Below are 14,917 nucleotides of genomic sequence, written 5' to 3' on the forward strand. Positions count from 1 at the left end.
ACTTCACTTACAGAAAGTTGAGCAGGACTGAAGCTCTTCCTTTCTGACTATGCCTGAGCGACGTACGTATACAAATACGAAAGTATTTGCCGTGACGGTCTTCCCCAGAAACAATTTTATATGCCATTCTTCACCGCATCGACCTAATTATAACAGTAGGTAGGTATGTAACATTATGTATAACAATACAACTTGAAATTATACCCAGAAACAATTTTATATGCCATTCTTCACCGCATCGACCTGATTATAACAGTAGGTAGGTATGTAACATTATGTATATAACAATACAACTTGAAATTATACTCGCCTTTTTAATTTTTGTTTCATTTTATCACAATCTGAAAATTTCATTTTGAAAAGCATTCAGTCCGCAAGTTTCTTGCTAGGTTATTTGTAAAAAAAATCTTTTATCATTTGACGTTTTGATATTGTTAATAACATGTATGGTGGCATACATTAACAATTGCAAGTTTATACGTAGATTACGATCACAAGTCTGTGATCAACAATTGCTAGTAAGAAAACCTTTTTTAAACAAAAATATTATACATATGTATTGTTAACTAGATTGATAGCGGATGGATAGCAAAAAAAAAAGATCTATATTAAGATATTAAATTAAAACTGGCCGAATACGTGTCGGTTTCGTACCTTCATACGATATCGCGGAACCTACGTCCTTTTATCAAAAAGATATTTGGAAAAACTCATTAATAGCTCACCCAATCATGTTCAAAACCAATTTCGTGTATTTATTAAGCTATTTATTTCTTTGGGGTTTATGGACTTTCGATACACTTATTTTTAATATATTTACTTATTTTTTTAACCCTCAAGTTATTTTTAAAGACCTATCGAATTATGTGCCACATATTGAGGTTTAAATTTTTTTATTTTATTTTAAGTTACATGTATACATGTTTAGGGTTCCTTACCAAAATGGTACAAAAGGAACCCTTATTTTAACTTCTAAACTAAGTGGCGACTGTCAAAATATACCAACGTTCGAAATATAATTAAAGAATAGCTTACAGTTTTCCAATAACATGGCTGTGACACACGGACATGACTAACCTATAAGGGTTCTGCTATTTTGGCTACGGAACCCTAAAAGATGTAAGTTCCGTCGGGCCCAACCCGACCTAAAAGTAAATATTAAACTTACCCTATCAGTTTTGGCGATTCTCGTGAACACAATTCCATATTTGCTGACAGCGTCATCATAAGTCAAGGGTTCTATGGTCATGGATAGCTCATCGTTGACTTTCTTTCTCTTCTTCGCGAGGTGTGTCATTTCTAACATTCCAATAACCTAAAGAAAGGAAAATCCATCAAGACAAGACAAAAATACATTCGGTCGGGTAAAATGGTTGGTGATCAAAAGTACAATAACATTTACAGGACCAATAGCGAAAAGTACCAATTTTCACTTTCTCTTCATTCAACACAGGGTCACTGTATATTCAACACAGGGTGGGCCAAAAACATGTGCAAATAGAAAAACTTAATTTATCTAAAACTGTCAGAGCTAGTTAGTGACGGGCAGTTGGCGGGAAAGTATGCGTCACATCGTGCAATTTTTTTGAAGCGGTTCATGGGACAAGAACGTGCTTTTTGTGTTGAGCAATTTTATAAAAACAACATTTCCTACGTTATTGTACGACGCCTGTTAAGAACTGAATACAGATTACGCCGTGTAAGTGAGTATCCCAGTGTTCATTTAATTAAATCTTGTATGGAGGAGTTCGAGCAAACTGGTTAGACCACGAACATTAAACAAACAGAGCGGCCATGTTCAAGAAGAAACGATGAGAATATAAGGGAGGTCGAAGTTTTTGTAAGAAATTATTTAGAATTATAGAAACTATATTTTAAGCGAAATAATTCTTAAATATGGTGACATTTCAAACATTCGTCGGCCATAATGTTATTTTTACATAGTCGTCGAGCGAGCAAGCCACTAACGCTCTGAGCGTGCTTTTCGTGGCCCTCGGGTCAGTGTTCCTGTTAGTACCTATGTACCTACCTGCTTCTTGGCGTCACAGAAGGAGGGGTGCATGCGTATGATGCGCAGGGTGGGCGGCATGGACGCGGCCACGCGGCCGCAGCGCGCGCAGCCAGTCGCGCAGCGCGTGCCGCCTAGCCGCCGCCCCGGCGGCACCCACACCAGCTCGCTTACAGACGCTTGCTCTGAACAAAAAATACAGAAAGTAAGAATTGGCGAAGTCATTTGTAGTTTGTAAGAATTAAACTAATCAAACAACAACAAAAAATAAAGCGAATTATGTCTCAAATCACTAAAAGCCTCATACAAATCCTGATAATGTCATTAACCCTTGTCCTACGGTTGACGCCGTAGGCTGCGTCTCTATCTATCATTACTGAGGTCGTCGGCGCTTGCGTGGTGCTCGAAGAACTAGCCAAGCACGATCCACCACAGCTTTGGCTGAGACTTTGCGTCGCCGCATCAATGATTAGTGTCTGATGGAAGAACAAACAACTTACTGAGGGCGTCGTCTCCAGCCAGCACGGCGGTGCAGGCCTGGGGCGCGAATGCCACGCCGAGCGAGGCGGTGGCCAGCCGCGCGCGCCCCGGCGCGCCCGTGCCGGCGCGCGCCGCCAGCTCCGCGCCGGTGGGCGCCGTCCACACGCCGCTGCCAGATCCGGCCGCGTCCCCGGACACCGGGTACAGATCCGTACCTGGTGACAGAACGATATTCTGAATGTACTCCTCATACTTCACTGACATCTTAACTGTATTTTATCGCCCACAAGATTTTTAACATTTAGTAACATTGGTTTTCAATCTCAATTTTGAAACGTTTTTATAATTTGAAATATATTATAAATCTTCTACCAAACCCTAACCAGCCAAAGACGAAAAAGCATAAGATCAAATGAAAATGTTATGGTAAACAAACCGCCTTGTTAGTTTTTAATCAAATGCATCGCGATTAGGATTAAACTTGCAATAATAAAGTCATAAACACAATATTTTTACAGTTACAAAATGGCCAGGGTGGGAGACACAGAGTATGGGGGACAAAATTTGTCATGTATTTTTATTATGAAAAAGAAAAATTTAAAGGGCTTTATTAATAACAGTACAATCAATATTTATATTAATTTATGAAATATACCAAATTTAACAGATGTAAGAGATTTAGACCTGGATATAATTATTGATTCAGTGTAAAAACTGGAAAGGGGCAGGCCAGACCACTGTGTCCATAAAGTAAATGCAATCTAATAGGGGATACTAACATAATTGATATATTATATTTTTAAAGTACGGATATGTATCATGGACATCGTTAATACCTTTTAACTTAGAATCACCCAAATATTTAATAGCATTTCATTTGCATTTGTTAGCATTATGTCTTCCTGTTAGTATTTTCCTCGTGTTGGTGTGGTGAAAAAAATTGTAGTCGGTAGCAAAGTTTGTCTAACCCTCGTGCTTTGAAACGCTCGCACCGCACCGTCAAGATTCTACATTTCGAACCCACTATGCTTGTGGTTAAATTTTTGAATCTTTCGCTTGCTCAGGTATAAACATCGTGCTAATATGTATACCACAACTTAAACAACAACTTCGTCTCCTTGTAAAACAAATAACTATGAATGTCAGTTCGTATTTTTTGGGCACGAAATTAAGCTTTCATTTACGTTTTTTTTTTAATGTGCGAAATCTCGTATTTTTAACACATCTCGCCCAGATGGTCAGTACTGGCTACGATTATTAAATGAAGATCATTTTTTCGCACTAACTTGCCAGCAAACAACGATGTTAACACATAAAACAACTTGTATAAAGTATTAATAGAGTATCCACCATGATTCATATCGAATTGTAAATCCGACCCGCGGTGAACAATATCCGCTCTAACCATCAACATTATCAACAACATACTAATCGTATAACGCAGTGTCATTCTTAAGGTACTTTTGTACTGATAAGGAGATAATTCCTTCGGTCGTGTTTTAATTTATCACCACTCGTTGCGAATTTCCTATTTTCTGCATTTGTATCGTAAATAACTATTTCGAGCAAGTGTGATGAAAACATCATTAAGTGCTCGTATTGCAATTTCGTTCAAGTCAAAAAAAAAAAATCGGTAATTCTTATAAAACTAACCTGTAATGCAGGTGTTGTGTGGTCGTTCGTCGTAATACGGGTGAAAAACTTGAACGTTATTTTCTACCGCCGACAACAATGGCGAGTCGGTATGTAAATCATAATAGGCCGTTGAACCATCCGCGTAACCGACTAATACTAGATTATGTTCTTTTTGCTAGAAAAAATAAAATATTAACATTAGAAAACTATAACTAATAATTTTATTAGTTTGAATTTTAGAGAACCACTGAACCAGCAGTATTTGACTTACTTTAGACCACGATACAGAAGTTGCCTGATATAGTTTCCTGTTACTGCCCATAGTCATTCTTAACTCGGCGACTGGTTTCAGTTTCTGGAGAATTTGATTACTGAAATCACAAAGGTGTTTAAATGTTTGCCTAACTCGACTCAAAAATATATACATACAAGTTAATCATGTATTACGAAGTTACTAAGTAAACAACTTACTTCTTAACTACAATGGACGGATAGGGAACAGCAAAAATGTACACGGATCCGCTGGAGCACGCCACTGCGAGCAGCCCCAGACGACTCGCTGCGTTCTCGGCCGTCATGGCATCCCTCGCACCCGACGGACACCAGTCCATCGACCAAACCGTCCCGAAGTCGTGTGCTATACCCAACACTATCTCCGGTAATCTGTGCCAATAAAAATACTAAGTATTTATATAATACAATACAAATACTCCTTATTACACACCTCAACTCAGAAAACAATACAAAGAATGCGGAAAAAAAGAAGAGGTAAACAACAGGCGGTCTTATCTATTAACCCTTTTCCAGGCCGCACCAATCTACAAAATTTTCCCAAAAAATTCAAACATATTCCAATAAATCCAGCTCTGGTGATTAATTTGAAGAAAAGTCACATTTTCCGAAAGTGCAATCTAATTAGAACCTTAAATCGGATGGGTAATGTTGAAATTCTATTGGCGCGTATGTGGTCGATAAATCGTACTTTGTCTGGAAAAGGGTTAAATAAATAAATAAATAAATAAATAAATAAATATAATTAACTAACGATCGACTCAAAATAACTTTCCTACGCTAACTTTGAACGCCACGCCTATTACATAATAGGTACAGTCAGCATAGTAGGTAGCGGATGAAACAACGCGTCAAAAGTATCTGATATTCCGGATAACTTGTCCAAATATAGACAAATCTCTAAAATTCACGTTCAAAAGTATATTTTTTACAGTCTTAATTGTTCTAAAAATAGAACCATCACTTTTTGGTAAGTTGTTACAAAATGGTAAATATTTTTTGACGCGTTCTTTGATCAGCCACTTTTGATGAGGACTGTAAAACGCCCCATCGAAAACTTTATTGGAATGCACGAAGGTAAATAGGTATTAAACTGTAATTGTGTGCATCCGTGTCTGTCTTTGACGGTCAAAGTCAAATTATGGTTAGGGCTTAAAGCAGTTTTTTACGCATATTATTCCAAAAAGGAAAACTAATCACTTAAATTGGCGTTTTCGTCAGTCTTTCGGCAAGGGAAAAATCGGGATTAAAAAAAACCAAACTAGTCAAATTAATGAATATATTTTTACATTAATTTGACTAGTTTGGTTTATACACTATTATATATTTTTACAATATATCGTATTGAGGATTTACCCTCGAAACTTGTTGAAACTCCATATTTGTATTAGATTTTCGTGTTTGGGCGTTTCTCCGCCTTGGTAACGCGGGCAGTCCGGACCGTTGTGGCAGGCTATCGCCAAGAAGTTGGAGGCCCCGTCAAACATATCCTCCACTCGGGGCGGCACCCAGGCGATACACACTATGCTTGCACCCACGAATATACTGGTACCTAAAATATTCAATATTTTTCAACTGCCATAGCTACACAATGCACAACACCTTACAAAATTTGTTTGGCAATATTGTTAAATAACTAGATGTCAAAATATCATACAGATACAGTGAGGAAAACTCTTACATGTCTAACAAGTCTGCTTTTCTGACATTAACAATAATTATTTTAAACTGGCCTGTGTTGAAGATTTTTGCAGTAGACCTTAACATTTATACAACGCACAGCAGTGACAGCAGTCAAATTTTACCAGTGTAAACTATTGTCAAGGTTAATATACCTTAAGGTTAAGATTGTGATTGGATATGTAACATATTGTAAACATTAGATTTTCTACCTTAACACGACCGGGATAACGTCCATATTTGAAACACCCGCTCAATACTATGTTTTTTGCATATTTATGTACCTACATACAGCAATTATTACTCATATAAGGTCGGATGTCAAGTGTATAAAAACCATATGTCAATCACAAACTAAGGATAATAAAGGTGCAAACGACTTACCACTGTTGTCCTCTAGAGCTTGGAATCTCTCCAAAGTTGTCCAAGCAGAAACAGTTTTGAATTTACAAGAGTGCTCCAATGGTGGCATGTATCTTGTCAGTTCAGATTCGAGTACGGGCTCGTGATGACATTTCCATCGAGGAAACAATACTTCATCGGTCAAATGAGTATTACAACTGAAAATATAGGTTTCGTTAAAAAAAAAATCTTACTTCTTCACGTAACGAGAAGAATAGTGACAGCTTAGGGCGTACTTACAAATCTTCATCACCATTTCGGATATATGAATTGACATCTTCAACTTTGAAGGGAATACGTGTCACTTTCGACAACAGTGGCGCTGGAAAAATGAGTAATGTATCTTTAATAATTGTTAGATAATTGTTAATAGAAATACGAAATTTTAAATATGCAGTGTATATGTATGTTATGTACTACGTAAAGGTTGTCTGGAAGAGATCGCTCTGTAGCGATAAGGCCGCCTGTTGTTTACCTCTATCTTCATGTTTTTTATGTGTTTCCATGTGCATTTTTTTCAGAGGTTGTGCAATAAAGAGGATTTGTATTGTGTGATTCATGTTAAGGGTTCCAAATGGCAAAAAACGGAACCCTTATGGATTCGTCATATCTGTCTATCTGTCCATCCGTAAGTCACAGGCACTTTTTTCCGAAACTATAAGAACTATACTGTTGGTAACTTGGTAAATAGATGTGTTCTGTGACCGCATTAAGATTATCACACAAAAATAGAAAAAAAAAACAATAAATTTTAGGGGTTCCCCATGCTTAGAACTGAAACAACATTTTTTTTTTTTTCATCAAACCCATACGTGTGGGGTATCTATGGATAGGTCTTCAAAAATGATATTGAGGTTTCTAATATATATTTTTTTTTCTAAATTGAATAGTTTGCGCGAGACACACTTTCAAAGTGGTAAAATGTCCTTCCCCCCCTGTAACTTCTAAAATAAGAGAATGATAAAACTTAAAATATATGATGTACATTACCATGCAAACTTCCACCCAAAATTGGTTTGAACGAGATCTAGTAAGTAGTTTTATTTAATACGTCATAAATGGTACGGAACCCTTCATTGGCGAGTCCGACTCGCACTTGGCCGCTTTATTATTTAACTAAGAAGTATGATAAGATTATCTAAGCATAAATAGCCTTTAATATCGAAGCACAACTTACCAGGATCTCTATACCGTTTCTTTTTTGCTTGAAGCTCGTCATTATCATCACCTTCGCCTTGACCGTCATTCACCTCATTCGAAATATTGGAATCGACGTCGGTATCTTCCGATTCGTCCTCCGAGCTTCCTATCTCGGCGGCTGAATCCTCGTCTCCACTGAAGTCTTTTTCATTTGACACTTCGCATTTGTGCTTCGTTAGTTCCTCTTTGAAATCCGTACCAAATCCACACGACCGGCACGAATGTGTATGCTATAAGTAGAAAAAAACAATGTATAATATTTATAAATTTACTACTCAATATCTAAGTAAGCTTCAAATAATGTTTTACAGATCTGACTTTGTATTACACACCTTACTCATGTTGTCACTATAGTTTTCGATTACAGATCGCGCCCTGAAAATATAGGGAATATACACATAAGTTTGGTAGGGGCATTGATGTAAGTATAATTAACTGGATTCACAATCAGCCGAAAAAAATGGCCCCACAAAAGTAATGCTCGAATGGCTTGAGCATCAGTTTTGCTCCCAGTCTCGTTTCGGCCGTCGACAACGACAACTGTCAAATATGACGAATGTTTTCCGTGAAAAAATGCGCTTATAATAGCAAAACAACAAGAAAAAGGGATGGCATATATTTCTTTCAGTGAGTTCAATTGATATTTTAACAGAACTTATGTGAATTCTTCATAATTTTATGGTTTTTAATCATTCATTTTGTTGATACAAATTAACGGTTGTCACGGAACAAAAATCTATGGAGTCTACATTCGATTTTTTTTAAATACCATCTTGGTGGCAAACAGGCATACGGCTCAGCTGGTGGCAAACGGTCACCGTAGCTTATGGAGTCCTGAAGCACCAGGGTGTCACATACGCGTTGCCGACACGTTTTTTTTTGATGTTGTACATGGGTGATCTTTTTTATGCGTCTGAAAATGTATTTACTGCTTGCAAAACAACTGAAACTTTTTAAAGACATAACATGCGAAGGGGAACAAACCATGCCAATTCTATAATAGCATCTAATGTATTGAAAACACTCATGCACGTAAACATTTTTACGTCATAACCACCAGAAGATGAACACAACAACAATCATAGAATTGTTGTAATAAAGTCGATAGCCAACCTGTATCTAACTGTAAGTTTACATTACATTGCGAAAAAAGGGAGCTCCAAAAGTAAATGTAGATCAAAAAGACAATTATATAAACCCTGACCAGTAATATATGATCACGCGCCATAATGCGGAATTTCACTGGAACTAAATTTTTCATACTAAACTGAACTGTCACCCTATAAATGAGAATAACAGCGCCCTCTTGACAATGATCATATATTTCTGGTCGGGCTTTAACAAATTGAATTTATTTCAAGGAAACGGTGTTTTTTAAGTCGTTTTATTTTATATTTATGTACGTAGTAAAATGTTCGTCTAAAGTAGTATATTCCTGCAGGGCAATCGCAGACTGCATGTCTCAATCTAGTTATTAATAAAAATATACATATATATTCTATTTCCGATTTTGATATTTTTATTTATAAACAATAATATTAAAATAATTTGTATACATAAAGCGACTCCATTCATTCGCTATTTATTTTGACGTTTATACAATCAAAATAAATAGCGAAACTTCAACTTACGAAAACGTCATTTAACCATAAAGAAATCAATGTTTTGAAATGGCCATTTGCAAATTTGAACTGTATTGCATTAAGTTTACTTTTGTATGAAATACTTACCTTGACTAAAATTATAAAGAAGCGTTATTAGCATCTACCAGAGCGCATTGCCTAATGTCAGTTTGCTCCATATATTTTGACATATTTATTTCGCATTGGGTGTCCTATTCTTTTAATACGTCAATGGGTAGGGGTTTTCTTATTTAACAAATAAGTGCCAAGACATTGTAAGTGTAAAGCAAGACTCTACATTTTGCTTTATAAAAACTTAAAATTATGAAAATGACAATAGAAAGTTGTGGTTTGGAATACTTGTATAAAAATGAAGAAGACCGGTGAAAGCACATGGTGCCCTTCTATAGTCTGTATCTTTAGGTATTTAAATAAAAGTAAACAAACAATTTGTACATTTTCGGGTAATTATAACATTTATTGGTTAACCAACCAAATACAAAACCGCTTGGGTCTGTCACTGAACGACCTGATTCTAACCTACATTATTTGATTATGTAATGTTTTCATCTACCCTCAACTATTTTAAGGAGCCATTTGAGGATACATTTTGTTTACTTTTATTTAAATATCTCTTTAGTTATTATTTGTATCTTTATACAGAGTATAGGTTCTATATATAGGGAGTATAGGAAAGGTTCATACGACAAATGCCTTCTACGTTGATACTTACTTCACAGCAGCACGCCTCTTGCCCGATATATGAATTTCTTGCTTTTCCTCAATTGCTTTTATTTTGGCCTGCGCTGTGAGCGTTTGTACCCTGTGCATCATCGCATGCTGGTTCTTATATATACAGAGGTATTTATTATTGCATATATCACACAGGCTTCGATACATGTCTATTTCCTGCAATCCAATTTTATTGTTTACATATTATTTATTATTATATATTCTATTATTTAATATAAAGGTTTTTAAAAGGTCAAATTATTTGATACTTTTAGTCAAAATATGTTTCTATGTATAATAAAGCTCAAAAAATACCTATAGTTATATAGATAGATACTTTTAAAAACGGATGTACTTATTAACAAATGAAGGAAAGAAATGCACTAAAGTACCTCCTCCGTTTTTTTACACATTATGATGTGCGCATAAAAGCCAGCAAAAGACGCTCGGGTGGTTCCGCATTCATTACATTTTAAATTACCCTTTATTTGTTTATATTCTTTTAAAAATCTCTCTACAGCGTAAACGTTTTTGATGTCCTGAAACCGGAAAATAACAAAATATAATAAAAATTAAGGTTTCCTTCATCATTCATATAAGGTATACTAAGGAGCAATATAAACTGTATAGAATACTATACAGTTAACAATAGGGAAGAGGATATGGGAGTGGTCATTTCTCCATACAAACGTACTCCACTTTTTCCTCCGTGGTTTATCAACACAGATTAATATTATCAACAATATCTGTGTCGGACTGTTTTGTTATTTTTAAATATTTTTGTTTTTTTAAGCGCTAGTGCACTTCATACTTCGCAAAAACAGCCAAATCGATTAAGCCGCAAAAAAAACTGATATCAATTAGCCCATAAAACAAACCAGGCCGACACACACAATTTCATTACCGTTTAGATTTTAAAATTTCGTTACGACTGGTTAACAATTTGTTTTGGAGTTGAAACAGTCGAGTACGAAACCTCGACTTTTGAAATTTTTGAATACAGGATTTTTCGCCTACGCCGCACTAATTTTAGTAGCCGCCCTCGTGAGCGCGACGGATATATAAACCTAAAATTGTCAGGGGCTCGACTCCCATATCCGTCTACGTATTTTTAAGGAGTGGTTCAGAAAAAAAGTAGCAGCACATTATGTGGATTTTTCATTTTATTTAGTTACAATTGTTAAATAGCGCATTATTGTATTAATCCTTACATACTATTATATACAATTAAATACAATCGTAGTTAAAATAAAAGGGCGAATTGAAGTGTTCACCTTTTATATTACATGTCTCCTAAGACTTTTTGAACAGCGTCTTCTGAGAGAACTTATGAGGTGTTTCTCATAAACACAGTTTTTTCTTTAAGTTTGATAAGCTACTTAATACATTATTAAATTTTTTGATTTGACTTCACTTTGAGGTAGTTACATGGAATTTCCATTTTTGTGTATTTGCGATTTTTACAGAAATTTGTCTGCCATAGAAAAACCTCTGTCAAGGTTAGATTGGAGAGACTTCCTGACTACCGAAGATGAACTTCAGTTTATTGGTATAAATTACTCGTAAGATGATATTCCTAAAAGCATACAACTAGTTGTGAAAATGATTTTATTGTTATTATATAGTATTTTATCTGCAGATTACTGAAAAAAATAAACTACTCCATCATTAGTAAAACATTTAACAAGATACTAGATTTAAAGACACTTTTTTACTGAACCACTTTACCACACCACCACCACCACCTTAGGATCTTTCCTTAAGTACGTAAGCCAACTAGAAATCTAATTAAAGTCTTACAATAGGAGTTTCGCCAACTATCCAGGTTACATTGTAATGATTTTCTATAGCGTGAGTTTTCCAATCTTGCGACTTTATCACTTGGTTACACATAGCGCACTGATGTTCATCTGGAAACCCAAAATTAAGAAATTATACACTTGTAAACACAAAACTAAATTCATGACTGTATGTATAAATCTAGCAAATAGCTCATTTTACCTAAACGAGTATCTAATTGTATATTATACTTAGCTAGGTCATAAGTTCTGTCACAAAGGTTTTGACTAATAAAATGTAATACAAACCTTTTAATTAAACAGGTTTGCCATGATTTGAAAACTTGTTTTATACAAACGTAATATAATTAGTTTCAAAGTTAGATGGCGTCTTTATTTACTACTTGTTTACTTTGGGATTGTCGTTAGACGCAAATACGCGGCTGGATTGTGAAAAATTATACTTTACAAAAGGGAGTAAAATCAATGTCACATTAATAAAATACGTATGAGCCTACTTTTTAGGGTTCCGTAGCCAAATGGCAAAAAACGGAACCCTTATAGATTCGTCATGTCCGTCTGTCTGTCCGATTATGTCACCGCCACTTTTTTAGTTCGTTATTTTATCACCAGGCCCCTGTTTCACCACGGCGACAGGTGTGACAAATGTCACAAAATATTACATATGTAGTATTATCGGTTTTACCACGGTGACAGGTGCGACAATTGTAGAAAACAATTGTAACGACTAAACATAGGGAAACATGTATCAAATTTGTTTTTTTTTTTTTTGATACGCTTAAAAACTTCAATGGGTATTAAAGATCCATCAACGACTCCACCAATTCTTGGAATATTTGCAATTTCTCTAAATAAATGCGGGATAGCGTTGGAATTCTCCGGCTATCGTACTTCTCTCCCAAACATTTCATTGACAATTGCAATTGCAACTCTTTTTATACACCGATGAATGGTAGCCTTTGATACTCCATGATTATCTCCGCTAACGTGATATTGAGAACCCGACCCCATCCAATGCAGCACTGTACAAAGAATTTGTTGGCAAGGCTTTAAAGCTTTGTTTTTTGTCGCTGGATGTTCAATATGTGCACCGATTCTATTTAATAAATATTCTACACTAATTTTACTAACACGAAATTTTTCCTTAAATGAAATATCCGTGAGATAAAAGAAAAATTGATTCTTTCTTTAAATCTTCTTCTATATGCGAAATCATCAAGATCACTGTTACTATCACTAGCGTCACTACTACTCGCATGGAGAGCCATTTTGAATTACGCGTATGTCAACCACGACATACTACAATTGTCACGCAACTCGACACAGCTTCAACCACATGTCAAGATTCACCGATAATTCTACAAATATGTCGAGTAGAAAAAGTAATTCTTGTTTCACAACATAATTGTAATACATACAATTGTAGCAAAATGCCTGTCATGTTTGTAAGCATTTCTATAGAAAATATTTTATAAAATTGTAATATGTCACCTGTCGCTTGACAATTGTCGCTCGACATATGTCACTGACAATTGTAGCCGTGGTGAAATAGGGGCCAGCATTTAGTTCTGCGACAAGTCTTTAATTCAGCTTACCCTTCAAACTTAGGGTACTTTTCAGTGAGATGCGAATTGTTGACTGCCATCTGACGAGTAGGTTTGGTTAAACACGTTCAGTTGCAAATTTTGGCAACCCAATACACATGAATTATATATTCTAGGAAAAATAAAACACCCGGTTTTTATTTTATGTAAGATTAAATATGTAAAAAAGAAAAATAAATAAATAGGGATCAAAATCACCTTGAACAAGTCGCGTATTTATTGCATATTTTTTTATGTCATTTTTCCGAATATTACATAGAATTATGCAAAACTGTTATCAAATTACGTTAAAAAATTATTATTGCATGTAATTCAGCATTAAATAAATTTTCAACCCATTACATGAATAATAAGGAATGTACCTATAGCTTTTTTATCAGTCAATATCTTTGTGTCAGAACTTATGACCTAAGTATATTAAAGTTTAAAGTATAGTTGGAAGTATGTTACCTTTATTCGAAGGCCCGATTCCTTCAGCAACTGACGTGTCAATAACATTACAATCTTTGATGTGTGTCAAATAAGTCTTCACATATTTTCTCACTAAGCCACACTTGTTACAGGTTAAGCCATCCATTCTTTTGCAGATTACGTACAAATACTGGTTCACGTCTTCAAAACTATCCAAGTTCTGAAAGATACAAGATATGATGAAAATATGAATGTTTACTTTTAAGCTGGATATATTATAGGATCCGACGCCACCTGTGACCGCCAACTGTACTTAGTGTACATAACCCAAATGTAGATCATTCAAATATGTATACAACACAGTCCTTTTGCATATTCAAGTCATCTTAATGTCAACAATTTACATATTCACTGCCAGGGACCTTCGGCGAGGTCTCTGTTCGTAGGCGCTTTTCGTTACAAAGCGGAAAATACGTGTTATCGGATAATGTGTATACCCGGATTGTGACAAGACCAATTTAAATATTGCAAAAAACTTTTTACATTTGTAAAGTTATTAAAATTCTTTACCGACATCTAATAAAAACTCACCCAAGGCCTTTCTCCTTTTCTCCATGCTAAGTAGTTGTGTTCTTTCTGCGTATGGTGTATCCATTTGCCGGCCTCCACTTCCTTTTCACAAACGCCGCAGGTTCCGCCGCTTGCGAAGTCTACGTCATCGAAATCAACAACGGATGCTGGGACTCTTTCCCTTATACCACCAATCTAGAAGTGTTTATTTTATTCATTAAAATCTGCTTGCCAATTGTCATACAGAAAAACTCAGTCCAAACTAAGGTTTCAATTATTGTTTTTACACTAAAATAAATAAATATCATAGGACAATTTTTCACAAATCGGCCTAGCCCCTAAGTACTAGACTACTATTTACAATATACCTAGACCTAGGTATGTAATTGAAAAATGCTTAAATATATATAAAACATCACAAAAAGATAGATCACATATCCTACGGAGATAGGAAGACTCCAGGAAAATTGATTCCAGACTTGA

At 35.4% G+C, this 14,917-nt stretch overlaps 1 protein-coding gene across 3 annotated transcripts in view; it reads right to left on the minus strand.

The window, feature by feature from the left end:
• LOC133533399 (uncharacterized) overlaps nucleotides 1-14,917 on the minus strand; it is a 42,333-nt gene that overhangs the window by 3,780 nt on the left and 23,636 nt on the right. For all 3 annotated transcript variants that reach the window (XM_061872370.1, XM_061872369.1, XM_061872367.1), the window contains 16 exons: nucleotides 14,456-14,629; nucleotides 13,904-14,084; nucleotides 11,851-11,960; nucleotides 10,443-10,589; nucleotides 10,052-10,227; nucleotides 8,029-8,071; nucleotides 7,674-7,926; nucleotides 6,737-6,818; nucleotides 6,479-6,654; nucleotides 5,771-5,966; nucleotides 4,595-4,786; nucleotides 4,395-4,494; nucleotides 4,142-4,298; nucleotides 2,509-2,703; nucleotides 2,030-2,193; nucleotides 1,169-1,315 (listed from right to left, as the gene is read on the minus strand). In XM_061872370.1, the coding sequence (XP_061728354.1) occupies nucleotides 1,169-1,315; nucleotides 2,030-2,193; nucleotides 2,509-2,703; nucleotides 4,142-4,298; nucleotides 4,395-4,494; nucleotides 4,595-4,786; nucleotides 5,771-5,966; nucleotides 6,479-6,654; nucleotides 6,737-6,818; nucleotides 7,674-7,926; nucleotides 8,029-8,071; nucleotides 10,052-10,227; nucleotides 10,443-10,589; nucleotides 11,851-11,960; nucleotides 13,904-14,084; nucleotides 14,456-14,629 (2,493 nt within the window). The remainder of the gene's footprint in view (nucleotides 1-1,168; nucleotides 1,316-2,029; nucleotides 2,194-2,508; nucleotides 2,704-4,141; nucleotides 4,299-4,394; nucleotides 4,495-4,594; nucleotides 4,787-5,770; nucleotides 5,967-6,478; nucleotides 6,655-6,736; nucleotides 6,819-7,673; nucleotides 7,927-8,028; nucleotides 8,072-10,051; nucleotides 10,228-10,442; nucleotides 10,590-11,850; nucleotides 11,961-13,903; nucleotides 14,085-14,455; nucleotides 14,630-14,917) is intronic.

Source organism: Cydia pomonella, unplaced genomic scaffold (assembly GCF_033807575.1).
Source record: "Cydia pomonella isolate Wapato2018A unplaced genomic scaffold, ilCydPomo1 PGA_scaffold_161, whole genome shotgun sequence".
Classification (NCBI taxonomy): Eukaryota; Metazoa; Arthropoda; class Insecta; order Lepidoptera; family Tortricidae; genus Cydia; species Cydia pomonella.